This window comes from Alligator mississippiensis, chromosome 1, assembly GCF_030867095.1.
Source record: "Alligator mississippiensis isolate rAllMis1 chromosome 1, rAllMis1, whole genome shotgun sequence".
Taxonomy (NCBI): Eukaryota; Metazoa; Chordata; order Crocodylia; family Alligatoridae; genus Alligator; species Alligator mississippiensis.
In genome coordinates, this window is record NC_081824.1 from 230,367,938 (window position 1) to 230,385,258 (window position 17,321).

The window sequence follows — 17,321 nt, forward strand, 5'->3', positions numbered from 1 at the left end:
ATTTCTTCCACTAGGCACTGCTGATATTAAGTCTGCCAAATTGAACTTGGGTTATCATATAATTAATTGAGCTAGCAGTTAGCCACAGGGAGGAGGCAAGAAGGCATATGCTTTAATATCTCTACCTTGTTCCACACTGGTAAGTCTGTTGATGCAAGATTTGCTTGCCAACAGCTCAGAACAAAAGCCAAAGTTTACCCTGCCTCATGTGGGAAATTAATGGTGGGATTCCCTTCAGTGGGAAGCATGTGATTAGACTCCTGTGCATCACTCTAAAAATGCACCTCTTATTTTAACTTCTCTCTTTTTTCCAAGTTAAATTTAGGACATTACACAACAACTGTAACAAAAACAGTTGAATAAAGGAAGCTACTTATGAGTTATTTTCTCACAATTATCCTTTTGTAGGCATAATAAAAGAAAACAGACCTGGTAATTTTGGAAAGACTCATTTTAGCTCTTTTCTGAAGAATTCCAGGGTAGTACAGGAGAAAGTGTGATCATAATTAACACTCTCTTCTTCTATAGTACTTCACATGCCCAACACAAAAGTGCTTCACCCACACAAAGAAGAAAAAATCTTGTACCTCCCAGCCCTTTTCAATCTACATATTTTGCCAGAAAATAAGTTCTCCAGCACAGAGAACAGGGGTCACTTTTTTGGGCTGCAATGCAGCCCCCACAACTTAGCAAGTTATTCAAATATATAGCCGGTGAAACTAAGCCAGGGGTGCTCAACCCATGGCTCACAGCTAACGTGCTCCTTGTGAGAGCCTCTGCCATTGCTCGCTGCTGCAGGGCAAATTTTGCTTTCCACAGAGGCATATTTCTTCAGGTTGAGAAGACAGAGAACAATGTTCCTGTAGCACTTGACTTGCTCATTTGGGTTGCCTAGGAACCAGAAAAGAATGGGGACCACTGGATCAATCACCTGCCTACATACGTGGCTGAGTTGGAGATTGAATCAGCTTTGTTTTTTTGCAATAGCACAAAGGGGACTAAAATATGGGTAGCTTGGAGATTCATTTGGTGGAGAGACATTTCTTGGTAGTGTAAATCCAGCATATGCTCTCCATGATACCACCTACTCCCCTTTCTGGCATAGAGATATGTCTAAGTGGGTCAAGAAGAAGAAATGGGCATGGGATGCTAGTCCATAGTCACCTGCCTGAGACCACTCTACGCAGGATACCAGCTAAAGCAGCTCTGTGGTCTCCTCCAGTCTTGGACTCTTGCTGGGCATAGCAGAGCAAGAAGGCCAAAATGCCAGCTAAGTATTCAACCACACGGGAAGCAGAAAACCTTTACAGTGAAAGTGCCATTCCACAGCATGCAGAAGATTCCAGGACCTGTTCCTTGGACCTCTGAAGTCAACGGGGGAAACGCCCATTGGCTTCATTTGGTTCGGATTAGGCCTGACATCCAATATTGCTACAGTAAGTCAGGCTCTTCTCCCAGTATTTCCTTTATACAGTATTTTATATGCTTGTATGTTATCAACCCAGGAATGAAGTTCATAGCTAATTCATTTTGCAGATCACCTAAGAGGCAGACTGTCTACAAGTGGGTGAAATAAATGTACTACCTTTCCTAATCACTCACTACTTTCCCTCTGGGGGAAGGAAGGGGGAGGAAGAGGGAACGGCCTCGGGAATGTTTCTGTCTCTGGCACAGGAGTCAGCCACAAAGTAGGATCAGATGTCAATCATGAGTAGTGCATCAGCCACCTTCGTTTCTCCTCTCTCAGCAACAATCCTGGACCAGCTGAATTCCATCACTCACGGGCAGAAAGTGAATCCTCTAATGAAATTCTAACCGCAGCTTTCAAAAATATTTTTGGAGGAATAAATGCTATAGAAAAATAGGTTTCTATTTTTGTCAGAGATGCTTCAGCACCCGCCGTAAAGAAAACTCTGGTCTAAATCATCCCAAAACTAAGTGTTTGACACTGTTCTTTCTTTGTAAGGGTAAAAGAAATACAGGACCCTTCAGGAGGCAATATACATTCATTATTTACCTCAAGATGTTCAACAGACCTGGGCTATATTTATTGCATTGTTATTAGCAACGTAGATGGCTTTTGACAAGCTACTCTGCCCAGATTCTCAGCCAATGGTTCAGTGCATCTTGATGCTGAAGTCAAGTTAGATTAGTTGAGAATCTAGTTCTGTGTTCTTCTGTACCTCACTTTTCCTATGTAGGCAAGATGGATGTAGAATTCCATCATAGCTGTCTGAAAGGGCTTTATCTTTAAGCCCTGGGTACCGGCGTTAATACCATTTCTCTCTCTCAAGAAGAGATATGTAGCTTTTCACTAAGAAGGAAGTTTCCATAAGATGCAACTTTAAATAAGTCTTAATGCCAAGATTTAACATAAAGGAAAACTTAGATGGCCATATTGTATTCTTATTGTCCATTCTGCTGTGTATCAATTAATGCATAAAATTCCTCCATAAAATTTTAAGCACAAAGCAATGGATAACATTTTTATTACTTTTATTCTTATTAAGTTTTCTAGCTTTCCAACATTCTTTCATAGCTGACTTTGCTGATCAGTAAAAGGCACAGCACAGACCCTATTTGGCACATTGAGAAGTGAATGGGATCCTCTACTTTCACACCACAGATGGATTTTCAGTAGGACTTAGCTCTCATTGGGTCCTAAAAGTTATAACTGCACCAATGGGGTTCTCCTGAGACACAGAATTTCAAGGCAGAACTGTACCCACAAGAACTGGCAGCTAGGAAAAGTTTCCCCTGGACTGGGTCATAATGTCCTCCTTCTCCCTTTCTACCCCCTGCTGGTGTTTTCCTTATTTGGGCATCCAGGACCCAAGTCATTTTAGACACTTTTAAGAGCCTCACCTTAAAGCCCTTTATACAGCTCTAGCCAATTAAAGAGGCACTGAAGTAAACTATTAACTCCCTATTAAAGATGCCTTTACATTTCCTGAAAATCTGGGCCTAAAGTTAGAGACTCAGGTCTACTGTATGAGCTTACAACACTAGCACTTCTACTTGTCTCATGACATTGTTGTTTCAAAAATTAGAGTATGCATCCCCTGGAAAGTACCTTTCTACACAGTATAGGATTGATCCAGCGCTTGCTAAGCTTAGCAAGATGTTTCCATCGACATCAATGGATGTTGGATCAGTGACATCTGTTGTTCTACATTTAACCAGAGTACACAAAATGATCAGCAATGTAAGAGCACGGTCTTTGGGTGGCTCAGTGTGTATTTAGATAGTACTTTGATTTATTTAAGAGTTTATATACATTGCTCAGTTATGTTCTTGGAGAACTGCTCCATTTTTAAACAAGCTTGATTTGTTATTCTTTAGATTTAGTCTTCCACTAAATCAAAGGAACAAACAAGCCCAAAAAATATAGTATCCCATTTAGTCAGCAGCAAAACTAATTCTCCATTTTCCTTTAAACATTCACTCCCTACCACCGAACAAACATTTGCTTTTCTGCTATGGTCTTAAGAGGATGCCATTTGCAGCATGCTCAGGTGGTCACTAGAGTCAGGCTATTTTAAACTAGTACGTGACCAAGTCCAACCTACAGGTAAGAGTTTATTTCCACAACCACCTGTATGCCACAACTCTGGAAAAACAACTCCAAACACTGCGTTCAACTTGAAGATGTAATCAGACCTTCAAGGCACATCTTCTCAGGGTAGAAAGGAATACCCATGTAAGGTCTTGGTTTCTCTTTCCTTTATGTTGAAGGATGTTATGGCCATTTTAGGAAAAAGAAACAGAGTCTATCTCCAAAGGAATATTATTTTAAAGCCGCTGAAATGTCTGTTATTAACTTCTGTCAGCATTTTTGGCTTGTTTATCAAGAAGATTCTTTTTCCTAGACTTTAACATGTTCTCGTACACACAGAACTGCTGAATTTGCTTGCAGTCCTTCAATAAGCGATGCCATTAGAATGAAAAGAAGGTGGAGCAACAAAATGAGAGAGAAACATTAAAGAGAAACTTGTGTGTGAAAGTACTCAAACACCATTTAAACACAAATGCACGCCCTTTCCAACACCATCAAAGGCTGCACACCGAGCAATCATTTTTGGTGTCTCACCCTTTGCTTCTCAATCACCTTATGCTTAATCAGAACCTGATTATTCTGCAAAGATACTTGAAAGCAGAATAACTTAGCATACAGAGCAGAGGGCTTCGGCTTCAGAAACCTAGGTTGTTTCTAGCTCTGCCGCTATCCACGAGTGACTTTAGCTAGTCCCTCATTGTGTCTAGTTTCCTCATTTGTAAAATGAAGATAATGCTGCATCACTTACCGTTTTGTAAAAAGCATAATGAAAGGACTTGTAGATCCAAGTATTCTGCCCAAGTTTACACACATATTGATCCTATAGAAGCCAAATGCATTACTATTCCAGAAGCTTTTATCTGAAGTATCACGTATATTCAAACCCATTTTTTCCTTTTAGTAATATCTGTACCTCTTCCCACCCCAGTATCACATTTACCATTTCTCAAGATCCCTCAGCACCATAGCACATTGAAAACAGCTTGTGGCACACTGGAATTCCCCCTCACCTCCAAGTCTTTGAAGAGTCATCTACAAGTTCCTCAGTTCTCATAGGCAAACAAGAAGCAGAACTAAGGGACCATCTGCTTCCCCCATTCTGGACCTATTGTTGCAGCACTATCTTGTCTAGTTATTTATGCAAATACTGAACTCATGCATTTTTACTCTAGGCCTGATCTTGTTTTCACTTACATTACGTAAGTGAAAATCTGGGAAGTTCAATAAAGTGAGACGAGAACTAGGTTCTCCCGATTTGAATCTGTCACATCTTTTCCACTGGTCACTGCCTGAGAACTTCTGCTTTCAATCTAGGAGTTACTGAAAGTGCAGGCTAATGGAAGAAAACTGATTTCTCAGTCATAAGAGGTTTTGGTTTTAGATGTTTGCAGACAGAAAATCCCACCTTCAAACTGATTTTCCGTGGAGCTGTGACTCACCACTGGGGCACTACCTCATGTCTAGGACTGGCATTATAGACTTTCAGTCCCACCACAGGCTGCCCCATTGCCAAGTGTTACCTCAGGTCTGGCATAGTCTGCCTCTTCTATACCTCAGCTCTTCAGTCAGGTTATACAGTCTTTACCCTCCTCAGGGGACCAGCCTTCCACAAAGCCACAAAGAAGGCAAACAGCAGCAACTGCTTGCCCATACTGCCCTGTCTCTCAAAACCCAGCTGGGCTCCTCTTTAGTTCCTCCCTTCTTTCAGAGTCACATGGAGCTTTCCCCCAATATCCCTTAACAACAATTCCACTGAGAGAAACTTCAAACAAGCAAAATTGAGCTTAAATACTTTTTGTCTACACAGGCTTACAGTACCTCCAGAATATATCCTCAGCCTCTTTATTTTTCTGGCTACACAACCACCAACAAACCCATCTCTCTAAACTTTCTCCTATCAAAAACCCACTACCACCTGAGTTTTCCACTCCCTTTTGAATATAAGTGAAATCATTTGCAGGTGTGCCTGCTAACCAACTTATCCATGAAGACTTTTCTGTCTGCCGGGGATTTATACACCCTAGGACAGGGCAGGGGGTTAAAGCTTCAGAACGTTTTTCCTATTGTGATCTGACATACCATCTTGATGGACTCAAACCTATTTCACTTAAGGTCACCTGACCAATAGGCCTGGCAATTTGGTGAAGATTCAATTTTTAAGTGTAGCCCCTGTGAAAGATGAATAAACTAATAAATGTACTTTGGCCTCTGGTGATTATTCATCTTCCAATATTTTCAATTAGACTTGACACCGACTTAATTTTCAGGTATATTTATTAGGGTTGTGAACAGCTAGACATTTAAATGTTTAACCATTCACATATTGATAACCAGTAATACCTTACTGGGTATTGTTTAGTGTAGGGCAGAGAGAAGTCCATCTGGGAAGGGGGCAAAGGGAAGCAGTGTGGTGCCCCTGAAGGCTCATTGCTGGCAGCAGATGCATGTGTACTTCAAGGCAGAAAGTGGGGAAGGGGCTGGAGCTGCACTGCCACAAGAAGGATCCAGGCTTCTGAGGCTCCCCACTGCCTGCCCCAAGGTGTACATGCATCCGCCCCTGGCAACAAGCTGGGCCAGGGTTTCATGGACCTGACCCTGGTGGACCAGCAGCAGCAATGGGCAAGAGGCTTTCTCAGCCTGCTGCTGCTGGTCCATGACTGCAGCCCAGGGCTGGGTGCAGGCAGCAACAGCGAACCTATCAACAGCCCAGTAAAGCCACAGCAGCAGCCTTAATTAATTTACTATGGCCTAATAGGGCCTCGCATGTAGACACTGAGACTTTACTGCAGAGCTAATTAGGCAGCTGTGCAGTAAACTTCTTGTGCAGATGCACCCACCTAATGCCTTGAAATATCCCATGCTTAAAGTCTGATTGAGGGAAGGCCAGATTGGAAGAAAGCAAAGGTGAACATATGTGCCTGCAGAAATATACAATCACAATGCAGGCATCCAGTGTTGGAATCAAGTCCAGACAATAGGTGGAAATTTGCAGCTTTACAATAGGAAGGTGCAGATTCTCACAGCAGCTTTGGAAGGAGACTGATGTTGATCTGTAGCCCACTCAACAGCATTTTACTATTTGTGTGAGAAAACTGACTCTTTGCAAAATTACCTAATGATAAAATGGAAACAGCAGATGCCACTATCAGACACTTTGGTTCATGAACTCATTATGTTCTCCCTTGAAAAAGGCAACATGAAGCTCTTGACATTGTCTCTCTACACAAAACAGGAATGAAGAATGGACCCTCAAGAAGATCACTCCAAATGATAAGCCCCTGTATTTGTGGCTTATGTCCAAGTGTGGGTTGCATTGTCATTAAAATAAGAGTTTGCAATCTAAGCTGAATCCATCCGGATGCAAAATGAGTCAACTGGGACTCCATCTAAAGCTGGATTGTCAGCTCTCAAGATTTCACCATGAGTCTCATTGTGTCTAGTGCTTTTCTTAAGTCCCAGATTCTGGATTCATGGGCTTCAAGGAAAATGTCAGGTACCATTAAAAAAAGTAATGATTTATAAGGCAAAGTAATGATTTTAGAGGTTTGACTCATAACTTTTGATAGGAATCCATTGAACACCAAGTTGCTTAAGTGACACAACTCATTGCAAGCTATTTTCCATTCGGCATATTTTTTCTAGTTTAATAGCGTAACTGCTCTCAATTTAGAGAGCTGAAAATAGAGCTGAAACAGAGCAAAATAAAAGCTTTGGGGTAAATCACTGTCCAAGAAGTGAGTGTCAGTCACATGGGAAAAGAAGTGTCACTGCTGTACAGCCCACCATATCTCTTCCCTTCCCTCCATCTTCCTGAGTACACATCCTTCAGTCCTCAGGACACACGTCTTTTCAGCACTGCAGGGTGGAATAATGCAGTTCTCCCAGGTTCAGACAGGGCTTTGGGCTACAACACTCAAACATGTACCAGCAGGTCTGATGGGGTTTGACACCTGTGGTTCTTCCCTTCAAAAGTGTGAGACCTATAGTGAATACAGTGACCAGTCATCCTTCCTGAACCAAAGTGTTGTTTAATGTTACCTAAAGAAAAGAAGCATTTGTGGGGAAAGGATTTAAAACAAGAGTCTACAAGAATGTCTAATATACCCAAAGCCCTACCAACCTGTATATTGTGATATTGGCATAGGCAAGCTGAACTTTTTCAGTCCTCCAGAGTGTACTAGTATTAGTATGGTTTCTCCACAGCAACAGTTCCATTCATGATCTTGATACAGCCTTATAATTTTACCAGAGTCCCCTTGGTCTTATTAATTTAGGGGCACCTGTTCTACTTGAGTTCTGGAAGATTACTGAAGCCAGGACATAGAATCATCATAGCTAATACTTCAGACAATGCCTTTTAAGTGTTAAATGTTTCCTGAGGAGTGTCTTTTCTTAAGCCACTGTTTCCTTTCTGCCTGCGTTTTTTTCCCTATGAAACCAAAACAATATGAAATCACAGGATTTGAAGGGATCTCAGGTGCCAACCCCCTGCAAAGATGTAGAATTTGCTTTTCCTAAATCATCCCAAAGAGCCACCTATCCAGTCCTATCTATCCAGGATAGAGTTCTATCCTACTGTATATCCATACAATAAATATCCCCCAAAACAAATCAACTTACAGTATTCATAATTTATTGCAGAGCAGCTCCATATCCATCTTATAAAGAGCACCAGTAATTCAGATGGGGAGAAATAACTTTCACTTACCAAGAATTTCTGACACATTCTGGAATTGTTTTGTTATTCTAAGAAAACTCAAACATGGGGGCAAGGAGGTATTTTCAATACTTATACAAGGTCCCTCTATGAAAGGGCTTGTCATTATGGGAGCACACTATAAGTCCTGGTCTCCTAGGTTCCATGCCTTGTTGTGAATTGGTATCCCAAGAGGTACCATCCAGTTCTATGTTCCTATAAAGCAGGGGCAAGCAATTATTTTGGGCGGAGGGCCGCTTACTGAGTTTTGGCAAGCCATCAAGGGCTGCATGATAGGCAGCCAGGGGCAGATAAATATTAATTTTCTAAATTTTGTAGGGGCCCTGTGGGCCGGATAGAATGGCCTGGCAGGCCGCATCTGGCCCCCAGGCTGCATTTTGCCCACCCCTGCTATAAAGCCATGCCAGGTTAGTACAGGGAAGGGGCTTTCCTGACATATAGCTATAGCAACAGCCTCTCCACAATGCAGGCAAGCCGTTGGTTTCATTGTGCACTCCTTGAGGTTTGCTTTGGGTTTCTTGGTTTGGAGGAACTCAAATATTCAGCTGACACTTTAAAAGTTTTGTCTAAGACAGTGGTTTTCAACTTTTTTTCATTTGCAGACCCAAAAAATATCTTGAATGGAGGTGCAGACCCCTTTGGAAATTTCAAATGGAGGTATGGACCCCTCTGAATTGTAAGTGTGGGTATTCACATACTTCTGATTGATCGTAGTCATCTTTCATGGACCCCTTAGGCATAGTCTGCAAACCCACAGGGGTCCATGGACCACAGGTTGAAAGCCATTGGTCTAAAATATGAGGGACTCAAATTTCAGGTGAAGATCCCTGTACAATATAATAAAGGGGCCTTAAAAAGAGGTGGAAATCATAGCTGGGGAATAAGGCTATTCCTCCAGCCAATGTAGAGCTGCTAAAGCGGGTTGATACAGCCATTGTTACCAATCTCCCAGTAAATTGTGCAGGAGGGGTCTGAGGCCTGCTGGGGGTATGACCAGAGTCTCTTGGCTATGGTTGTTCTGAACACCCCAAAGATCATGAGAAGTAGAGAGTAATTTAGACCAGTCTTGATATTCCTCCAGTTTATACAATGGGCCTGGAAGTCTTGGTGGCCTCAGGACATAAGGAATGCAAACAGCATGTGGTAATTCACCCAACGCCATCTAAACAGAGGCATAAAGGACACATCTATGCCACTTCCCTGCTGTGCCTGAGCCTGTTTCTGAGAAGCTTGCCTTGCCCACTTGTACCCACTCATCCCACACCATATCCTAGGAAGGAAGCAATACAGTCAGAGTACATGCCAAGGCAAAGAGCCTGACAGTAGGGTTGGGATATATTCAAGGCATTCTATAGAAGCCATACTGCCTCATATCAAGTTCTGAGCAAGTCCGACTGGGAGGAGTATGCTTCTTGGTGGTAGTTCTTGGTGTGGCTTGGAGGCAGGGCAGACAAGCACAAAACAGCTAAGCATCTGACCCTGAGCTGATCAGACAGATGGGGAACAATTTGTAACAAACCACAAAACAAAATTCACTTGCCTGGCTGGGGATTTGGAGTCCTGGATGCTTTACATGGCTTAGGTCAGAACAAGACTTACATGGGCCCAATCCTATACAAGTTGATATGGAAGAGGTGAGATGCAATGAGATGAGCCTACTCGTGGGAGCAAGAGCTGCAATGCTATCCAGCATTTCCAAAGCAGCGCTCCAAAACTACATTCAGTTAAAAAAGAAATCCCTGTGGGATGTTCCCCCCTTTTCTTCCTATTCATGAGACCAACACCCAAACATTCATGACTCAGAAACCAGGAGAAATTCCGGAATCATCATAATTTGATGAATGGGCTTGTCTAACAAAAGATTATCTCTCTTTACCTCCTACTACTGCTCCTCCTTTTCCTTGCAATAAGCATGGAAGAGTCAGACTAATGAGCAATGGAGAAAAAAAGTCCCCAGTGCAAGATTTTACTGCCTGTTCTTTGTCCCACTTTCCAGGGGAGACGGAATCAGAAAGAGTTTTAGAAGCAATTAATACCAGTACAGCTAATGAGATGCTTCTAAATTCTCCCTCACCTGCATAGCAAATGGAGAAGTACATAGCAGCTTCTGAGTATTGACAGCTCTGTTCCAGGTCAATGGAGCTGGTTCTAATCACACTTATATCCCTTCTGCACTCCCGTGATTCTAATGCCTTCAGAGGGTTTACGTCAAAAGGGTCTTCACCAGGAGTTTGAGTTCCTCATGTCTTAGACTGATTTACACTGACCTGAGAGGAAATGTGGGCACTACAGCTGCAAGTTTATTTCTGAGCCTAGAAAATAGCTTTTGTAAATCTGGATTCACAGATGTTTGAATCATATGTGCTTTGAAAGTTCCACAAAGCTGTTTGAGAAGAACATAAGACTAAGGGAACACCCTTCATGCAATGACAATAATAACTGTAATAATGATAATGCCTAGTTATGATGGGGCACTTTACATCAGTAGGTCACCAAAGCACTTTACAAAGGAGAACAAGATCATTATCCCTTTATTAGAGATGGGGAAATTGAGGCACAGAATAATAATGTGACTTGCCCAAGGTTACCCAACAGGTCAGGAGCAGAGCTAGGAACTGAAGCCATGTCCACTGAGTCCAGGTAAGTGCTCTACCCACTAGGCCTCACACACAGTAAACATATCTTTCTCCAAATACTGAGGTTACCTGCCTGTATATTTTTTAACCTGAAGAGTGTTTAAACCTATAGCTGTGTTCTAGCCAGAAATTCTTGGATAGAAGTGCTGACATGTAGAGAGAGAGAGAGAACAGACTCATGCCAAACCACTGCAATGAACAGAAAATATTTATAGCTATAATGGAGAAGGGTGAGAGAATGACACTCATTTCACATTTTTTGTTTGGCTTCAAGAGATGCTGCAAAAGTCTTGACAGTTCCTCTGACCTCCACCTGCTATGTGAACTGTTTGTCAGTTCTGCCGCTTTCCTGGGTGAGAAGTCTTACCATGAAGTCACAGGCCACAAAGCTGCTGAAGGCTTGGGATGGATGAAAAGAAGAGCAAAGAAAACAGAGAAAAATGGAAGAGACCAGCAAAAGAAAAATTTAACATACTGTACAAAACAGTCCTTTGGTGATTTAAACCATGGGTATTTTAGTATTGTCATACTGAGATGTGAAAGGCACTGTAAGAACTGTGACTGCTTCACCACCTCCAGTTGGCCCCACCTCAGCAAGGCGTTTAAGCTCATATGTAATTTTCCTCTGTCCTTTGCTTTGAATTTTACATTTTCTTCATGTTAAAACAGACGCAGGCTTATGCTGTGACAGTCTTTGTTCATGCTGAGGCACAATCATATCTCAGTTTAAGGTATGATTTCCACCTATCTTAAAAAAAATTACAGGTCCTTATCAATGGGTGGAAGTTTCTAACACACCAAAGTGACTTAGAAGCACTATGGGAATGGAAGCAGTGGGAATTATGGGGTTTTTCACAAAAAACCCACCTCACCTGACTGAATCTACCCCAAATCTTGTTGGAATTAACCCTAGCTCCATTGTGCCCAAGACTCCACAGATGGAGTAATTTTGCGTAATTTTGCTGTGCAGTATGAAGCAGATGCTCCTTTCCATCCCAGAGGTAGCTGCATTTCAGTGTTGTTAGGTTATATAATTGATAAACAAACCAAGGGAAATTCTGGCCTCAGAGAAGTCAATGGCAAAGTTTCTACTGACTTCAGAAGAATCACGATTTCACTTAGACAGCTTTGGATCCTTCTATAACGGAGTCATTTATAGATGTCTAAGCTTCCTGTAGGTATTATAATGACGTGTGTTTTCTTCATGACTCAAGGCAAAAGGAATAATGAACACCTTTAAGAAAAACTGCTCTAATTTAAAAAAAAAAATCTTTAAAAAAACAGATTAAAGGCATTCTGTTCAAGATTGTAACAATCCTTTTTTACATGTTTGTATCTTTAGATTAAATATTGCATTCAATCGCTATGCAGAGAAGCTACATTCTTTCTTAACTATTGTAGATTTTCTAACTCCTTGATATCAGCATATAGTCAAACATTATGTACACTTATGTTTATATAAAGCCAAATTCAAGTCATTGCACTGCACCTAAGGAAAAATGCCTTTGCACAAACTTTGGTTATATTTTCATATTTTCAATGCAAATATTGTGTTGGCAGAACTTGATAAGAATAGTTGGTTATTTTCATACTCCACTCTTTTAACAGGTGGTTAAAAAAATGAACCACGAGATGGTCACTGAAATACCAGAAATTAAATGTCACTCCTCCAGAAATCACTTCTTTTCAAAATGGCACACCAAGGTCTTTAAGTTTCTAACAAATCCTCTAAAATACGATCACAATTGTCACACATTTCCCACACGTTTCAACAACCCACTGCAGTAGATGGATATTAAAGTGTCATACATTTCACTACCCAAAAAACAAACATTTCATTATCTCCCACCTAAAATTTGAACAGTATACAATACTACTAAGTGACTCACAGAACATGACTGTGTGAATGGCAATCATAATAAATATACAGCTTATGGACTGACACACACTTTCTTTTATCTGAAGGTGGCAATACGCTTTGAAAAGCCTTTCACCTCATAAAGACTGACTGCACAGAGAGAGTTAAATAAGTCTAATGAATACCTTTCAGCTAGGACTACAGCTGCTAAACTGAACACAATTAGATCTGCGACTCATGAAAAGGAACTTGCAAAGTTCCTCTACTGCTGCATCAGTAAAATGTGGCAACGTTTACAACATCCCCATGTGACAATCAGTGTTAACAGGTGAACCAGTAGAACCGGTAGAATATATGGACAAAATTACAATTTGAAATAAACCCACAGATAATTCATTGTGACTAACTAATCAGTTGTGTTTTACAGTCGCCTGTTGAAGGCTCTTGAAATTGGAAGAAGCTAAACCAATCCTGCAAGCAGCACCATTTATTTTAAATGACAGTATAAAAGTATGAAATGGCTTAGCTTCCTCCCTTAACAGGGGTTTTTTAAGTGCCTTAGTTGTATTCCAATGTAACGCTGCACCCTATTAGGAAAGATATAATTTTTAAAGAGCACTAATTTTCTTCCTAATGTACTCACCATTCATTCACTAACTATGGAGTTTAAAGGAGTAAGTGGCAGAGACAATGCCTAGTTCTTCTGGAAACCTGAGTTTCATCTTGGTCATCATCACAAGTGAAATGAGTATAAGTGGCTCAGTTCAGGTAGTACCCACAACTGGTCATGGAAGCTCAGGAGAACCCAGGACCCTGTAAAGGTGAAGGGGTGGAAGTAGTGGGGGGAGATAAGGGAGTTGTGGGATCAATACAGGAGCTGAACTAGCAAGCTAGGGAACTGAGCTTGTGCAGAGCTGTCAATCTCATCCAGGGAAGCAGAAGTACAGAAACAGGTTTGAAAAAGTGAAGAAGTGAGTCCCACTGCATTATAAGCCCCAGGGATGGGGATGCTGATGGGGATGGGAATCTTCCCCACCCCCCCACTACTCACCCAGCCTGCAACTTCTAAGCTATGCCTAAAAGTCACCAGGCAGGCTGCTCCCTCTGAGAGTAACTGTCACCTCTCCGGCAAGTGAGGACTGTTCAATGCACACAGCAAAGGTGAAGTCCCTGCCAGCGGTTGCCTACAGTGTATTCACTGGATCTCAGGCAAGCGGGATGTCAAAGAGAATGACCCAGCTTTTCAGTGCGCTCCAGGTAGGGCAGGTGGTTTTGCACAGGCAGAGGGGGACGATCACCCCGCAGACCAGAAGATGGGCAGGAGGCACCACAGGAAATACCCCTCTCTTCTCGGAGCCAGAGCAGCTACTACAACTTTTCCTCACTTTCTTCCCCAGGTGTCAGGCTGGTAGATGGAGCTGTGCACATGGTAGTCAAGGAGCCTCCTCAGGGAACACGCTTGGGAAACAACTCAGGGCTCGTCTCTGGGGTCCCCGATGACACTGACCTCTGGGCCATCTCCAGGGGCCCTAGGCTCCACAAGGAAAGCAAAGGGGGGAAGATGGGGGAGGAAATGGAGGGGAGGGATGTGTATGTGTGTGTGTGTGTGAGAGTGTGTGTGTGAGTGTATGTAAATGTATGTGGGTGTGCATGTATGTGAGCGTTTGTGTGAGCATGTGTGTGTGGGTGTGTATGTGAGCATGTATGTGAGTGTGTGTCTGTATGTAAGTGTATGTGGGGTGTGTACATGTATGTGTGTGTGTGAGCATGTGTGTGTGGGGGGGAGCGTGTCCATGTCTATGGGCGTGTATGTGAGCATGTATGTAAGCATGTGTGTATGTGGGAATGTGTGCATGTATGTGTGTGTGTGAGCATGTGTGTGTATGTAAGTGTGTGTGGGAGTGTGTATGTGAGTCTGGATGTAAGTGCGTGCGTATGTAAGTGCATGTGAGCACACATGCGAGTGTGTGAGCATGTATGTAAGAAAGAGAGGGAGTGTGACCCGCCCAGGGGCTCCGACCCCCGGCCGAGGCGAGGAGCCCGCCCTGCCGCCCCCCCCACCCCCCTCCGGCGGCCGGGGCGATCCGGGCCGGGGTCGCGGCACTCACCGGCGCTGCCAGCCCAGCAGGAGAGCGAGGAGAGCAGCAGCAGGAGCGAGCCCAGCAGGCAGAGCTGCCCCAGCACCAGCTCCTGCCTCCTCCTGCGCGCCGGGCCGCAGGCCGGGCTCCCGGGCAGCAGCAGCACCAGCATCTCGGGCCGGGGGGCGAGGGGCAGCCGCCGCCGCCGCCGCCGCCGCTCCTGGTCCCCGGCGGCCGCCGCTCGCTGCTGCCGCCGCTTCCCTGTCCCCGCCGCCGCGTCCATGCAGGAGCCGGCGCGGGCGGGCTGGGCTGGGCTGGGCAGGGGGTCCCCGCTCTCCTCCGCCTCGTCCCGGCGGCGCGGAGCCCGGAGCCGGCCGCTAGTCCATGCCGCGCGGGGCGGGCTGGGCAGCGGCGGCGGCGGCGGCGGCAGGGGGCTGTGCCATGGATGGGCGCGCGGGCTGCGGCGGCGGCGGCAGGGCGGAGGAGGAGCGGGAGCGGGGCGTGCTGCCGCGAGCCGAGCGCCGGCTGCAGGAGCCCCCCGCCCCGCCCGCGCGGAGCAGCCCCGGCCGCCGGGAGGAGGGACCGCACACACGGGAGGGGGACAGCCTCCGCACACGCAGCTGCACACATTTACACACACACACCCCTACACACAGAAAGGAGAGAGAGACTGCCTCCACGCACACATCTGCACACACACGGGAGAAGGCACATCCGACCACACACACACACACACACACACACACACACACACACACACACACGGGGGGGGGGGGACTGCCTCAACACACACACACACATATACATAAGGGAGACAGCCCCCACACACATCTACACACACACACATGGGTGACAACCTCCACACACACACACACACACACACACACACACACACACAGAAAGGAGGGAGACAGCCTCCATACACCACACAGGGCATACACAACCTCATCTACACACAACCACACGCATTCATTGACACAGACGCAGAAAGGAGAGAGGTTGGTAGCCTCCACACGCAACCACAAATATCTGTACACACACACAAGCGCACACACATTTACACACATAGGCAGAATGGAGGGAGACAGCCTTCACACACAGCCACACACACACACCTACACATACACAGGCTATCCCTGGGCAGGCTCCTGGGATGAGGGGATTTCTGTGGAGGGGAAGGGGGGAGGCAGGCTATTTAGCAGATGCTGGTGTGCAGGAATGTGCGGATGGGGGGGGGGGGGGAACCACCCCCTGCCTACAGGTGTGGAGCTGTCTTACAGTTTGTCCTCAGCACACAGAGTTTGTCCTCAGCACACAGACCAACCCTGGCAGCCCTAGCTGCCAGAGATGACTACTAGAGCCGTCCAAATCTGAGGTTTCCAAGCAGACCCAAATCTGGCTGCTGCCCTCAGGGAGTTGTGCCCCCAAATGGGGAGCTATAGGTGAATGGATGGGGGCCTTCCCTATTCTCCCAACTCCACTGACTCCTCCCCTTCATCTCCACACATGGAGGCACCCTTCTTTCCAGAGGAAGTCAGCGAGAGATTCAGCTGCTGAAGTCTTCCAAGACTCCATCCCCTTCCCTACTGCTGTAGGTCAGGAAGGTGGTCTTGTGGTGGTCTGAGCCCTGAGGTGGCCTCTAGAACAGCTTGGTCATGTTTGGGGGTCTGGGTAGGCCCTGGCCAATTTCCACTAAATCCCTCTGTGCCTCATAACCTGTGCACAAACCACAGATCTTTACACACCCTGGCTATTTAAACAGTGGGTGTAAGATTCTCCAGCTCCAGAGGCACATTCGGCACATCCTGAGGCCTTGTCTACACAGGAGTTCTGCTTAAAACTTCCAACCCTGACACTATCATGCATGCAGCACCCCCAGTGGCTACAACAGCAAGAACAGTAGTGTACAGCAGTGATTTTCAACCTTTTTTGTGTGTGGAGCTCTGCCATCCTGCAAGGGAAAAGCCATGGTTTCACACATTTTTCTCCTTTGAAGGAGAATCCATTTTTGTTCATGACCCCTTCGTATATTCTTGCGACCCATGGGTTGAGAAATGCTGGTGTAGAATACTGGCATTTTACCACCAGAGCTGGTTTAGACCAGTAAGGGTCAACCTTTTTCACAGGAGTGACACAAATTAGCCCCTAACCATCCCCAAGTGACCCCTTTCTACCTGATCTACTGCTTTGCTTTTTGTTCTCTGTGCTCCCTGACCCAGCTGCTACTCTGCTTTCTGCTTCCTGCCCTATTTGCCACTGTGCTGCCTGTCCCCTCCCCAATCCACAGCGTGCCACACACAGAGGCTGCCCATGCTACTTGTGGTATCCAAGCCCCAGGCTGGCCACCCCTGCTCTAAACATCTCTGTGATGCTAACCCTGCCTGCCAAGCTATGCCAGCCCTTGAGCCAATGTAACCACCAAGGGAGCTTTGCCCCTGGTAATGCAATGTTGAGAGGTTTTACAATTACAGCAGAC

The 17,321-nt window shown here is 44.9% G+C and overlaps 1 protein-coding gene and 1 long non-coding RNA gene across 6 annotated transcripts in view; both read right to left on the reverse strand.

The window, feature by feature from the left end:
- Positions 1–15,377, reverse strand: part of SLC24A3 (solute carrier family 24 member 3) — a 452,298-nt gene extending 436,921 nt beyond the window's left edge. For 3 of the 5 annotated variants that reach the window (XR_002091321.2, XM_019491034.2, XM_019491042.2), the window contains exon 1: positions 14,876–15,376. Coding sequence is in view for 4 of the 5 variants with exons in the window: in XM_019491034.2 (XP_019346579.2) it covers positions 14,876–15,128 (253 nt within the window). In the remaining variant the exon portion in view is untranslated. Of the gene's footprint in view, positions 1–14,875 lie in introns of all 5 variants that reach the window. The other 2 variants (XM_019491036.2, XM_019491038.2) reach the window with 1 other exon arrangement.
- On the reverse strand, positions 10,789–14,824 carry LOC132247661 (uncharacterized). Its single transcript, XR_009458934.1, has 2 exons — positions 13,411–14,824; positions 10,789–11,308 (listed from the first exon to the last, which is right to left on the reverse strand). It is a non-coding gene; the product is annotated as an uncharacterized LOC132247661 (long non-coding RNA).
- Positions 15,378–17,321: the final 1,944 nt, after the last annotated feature.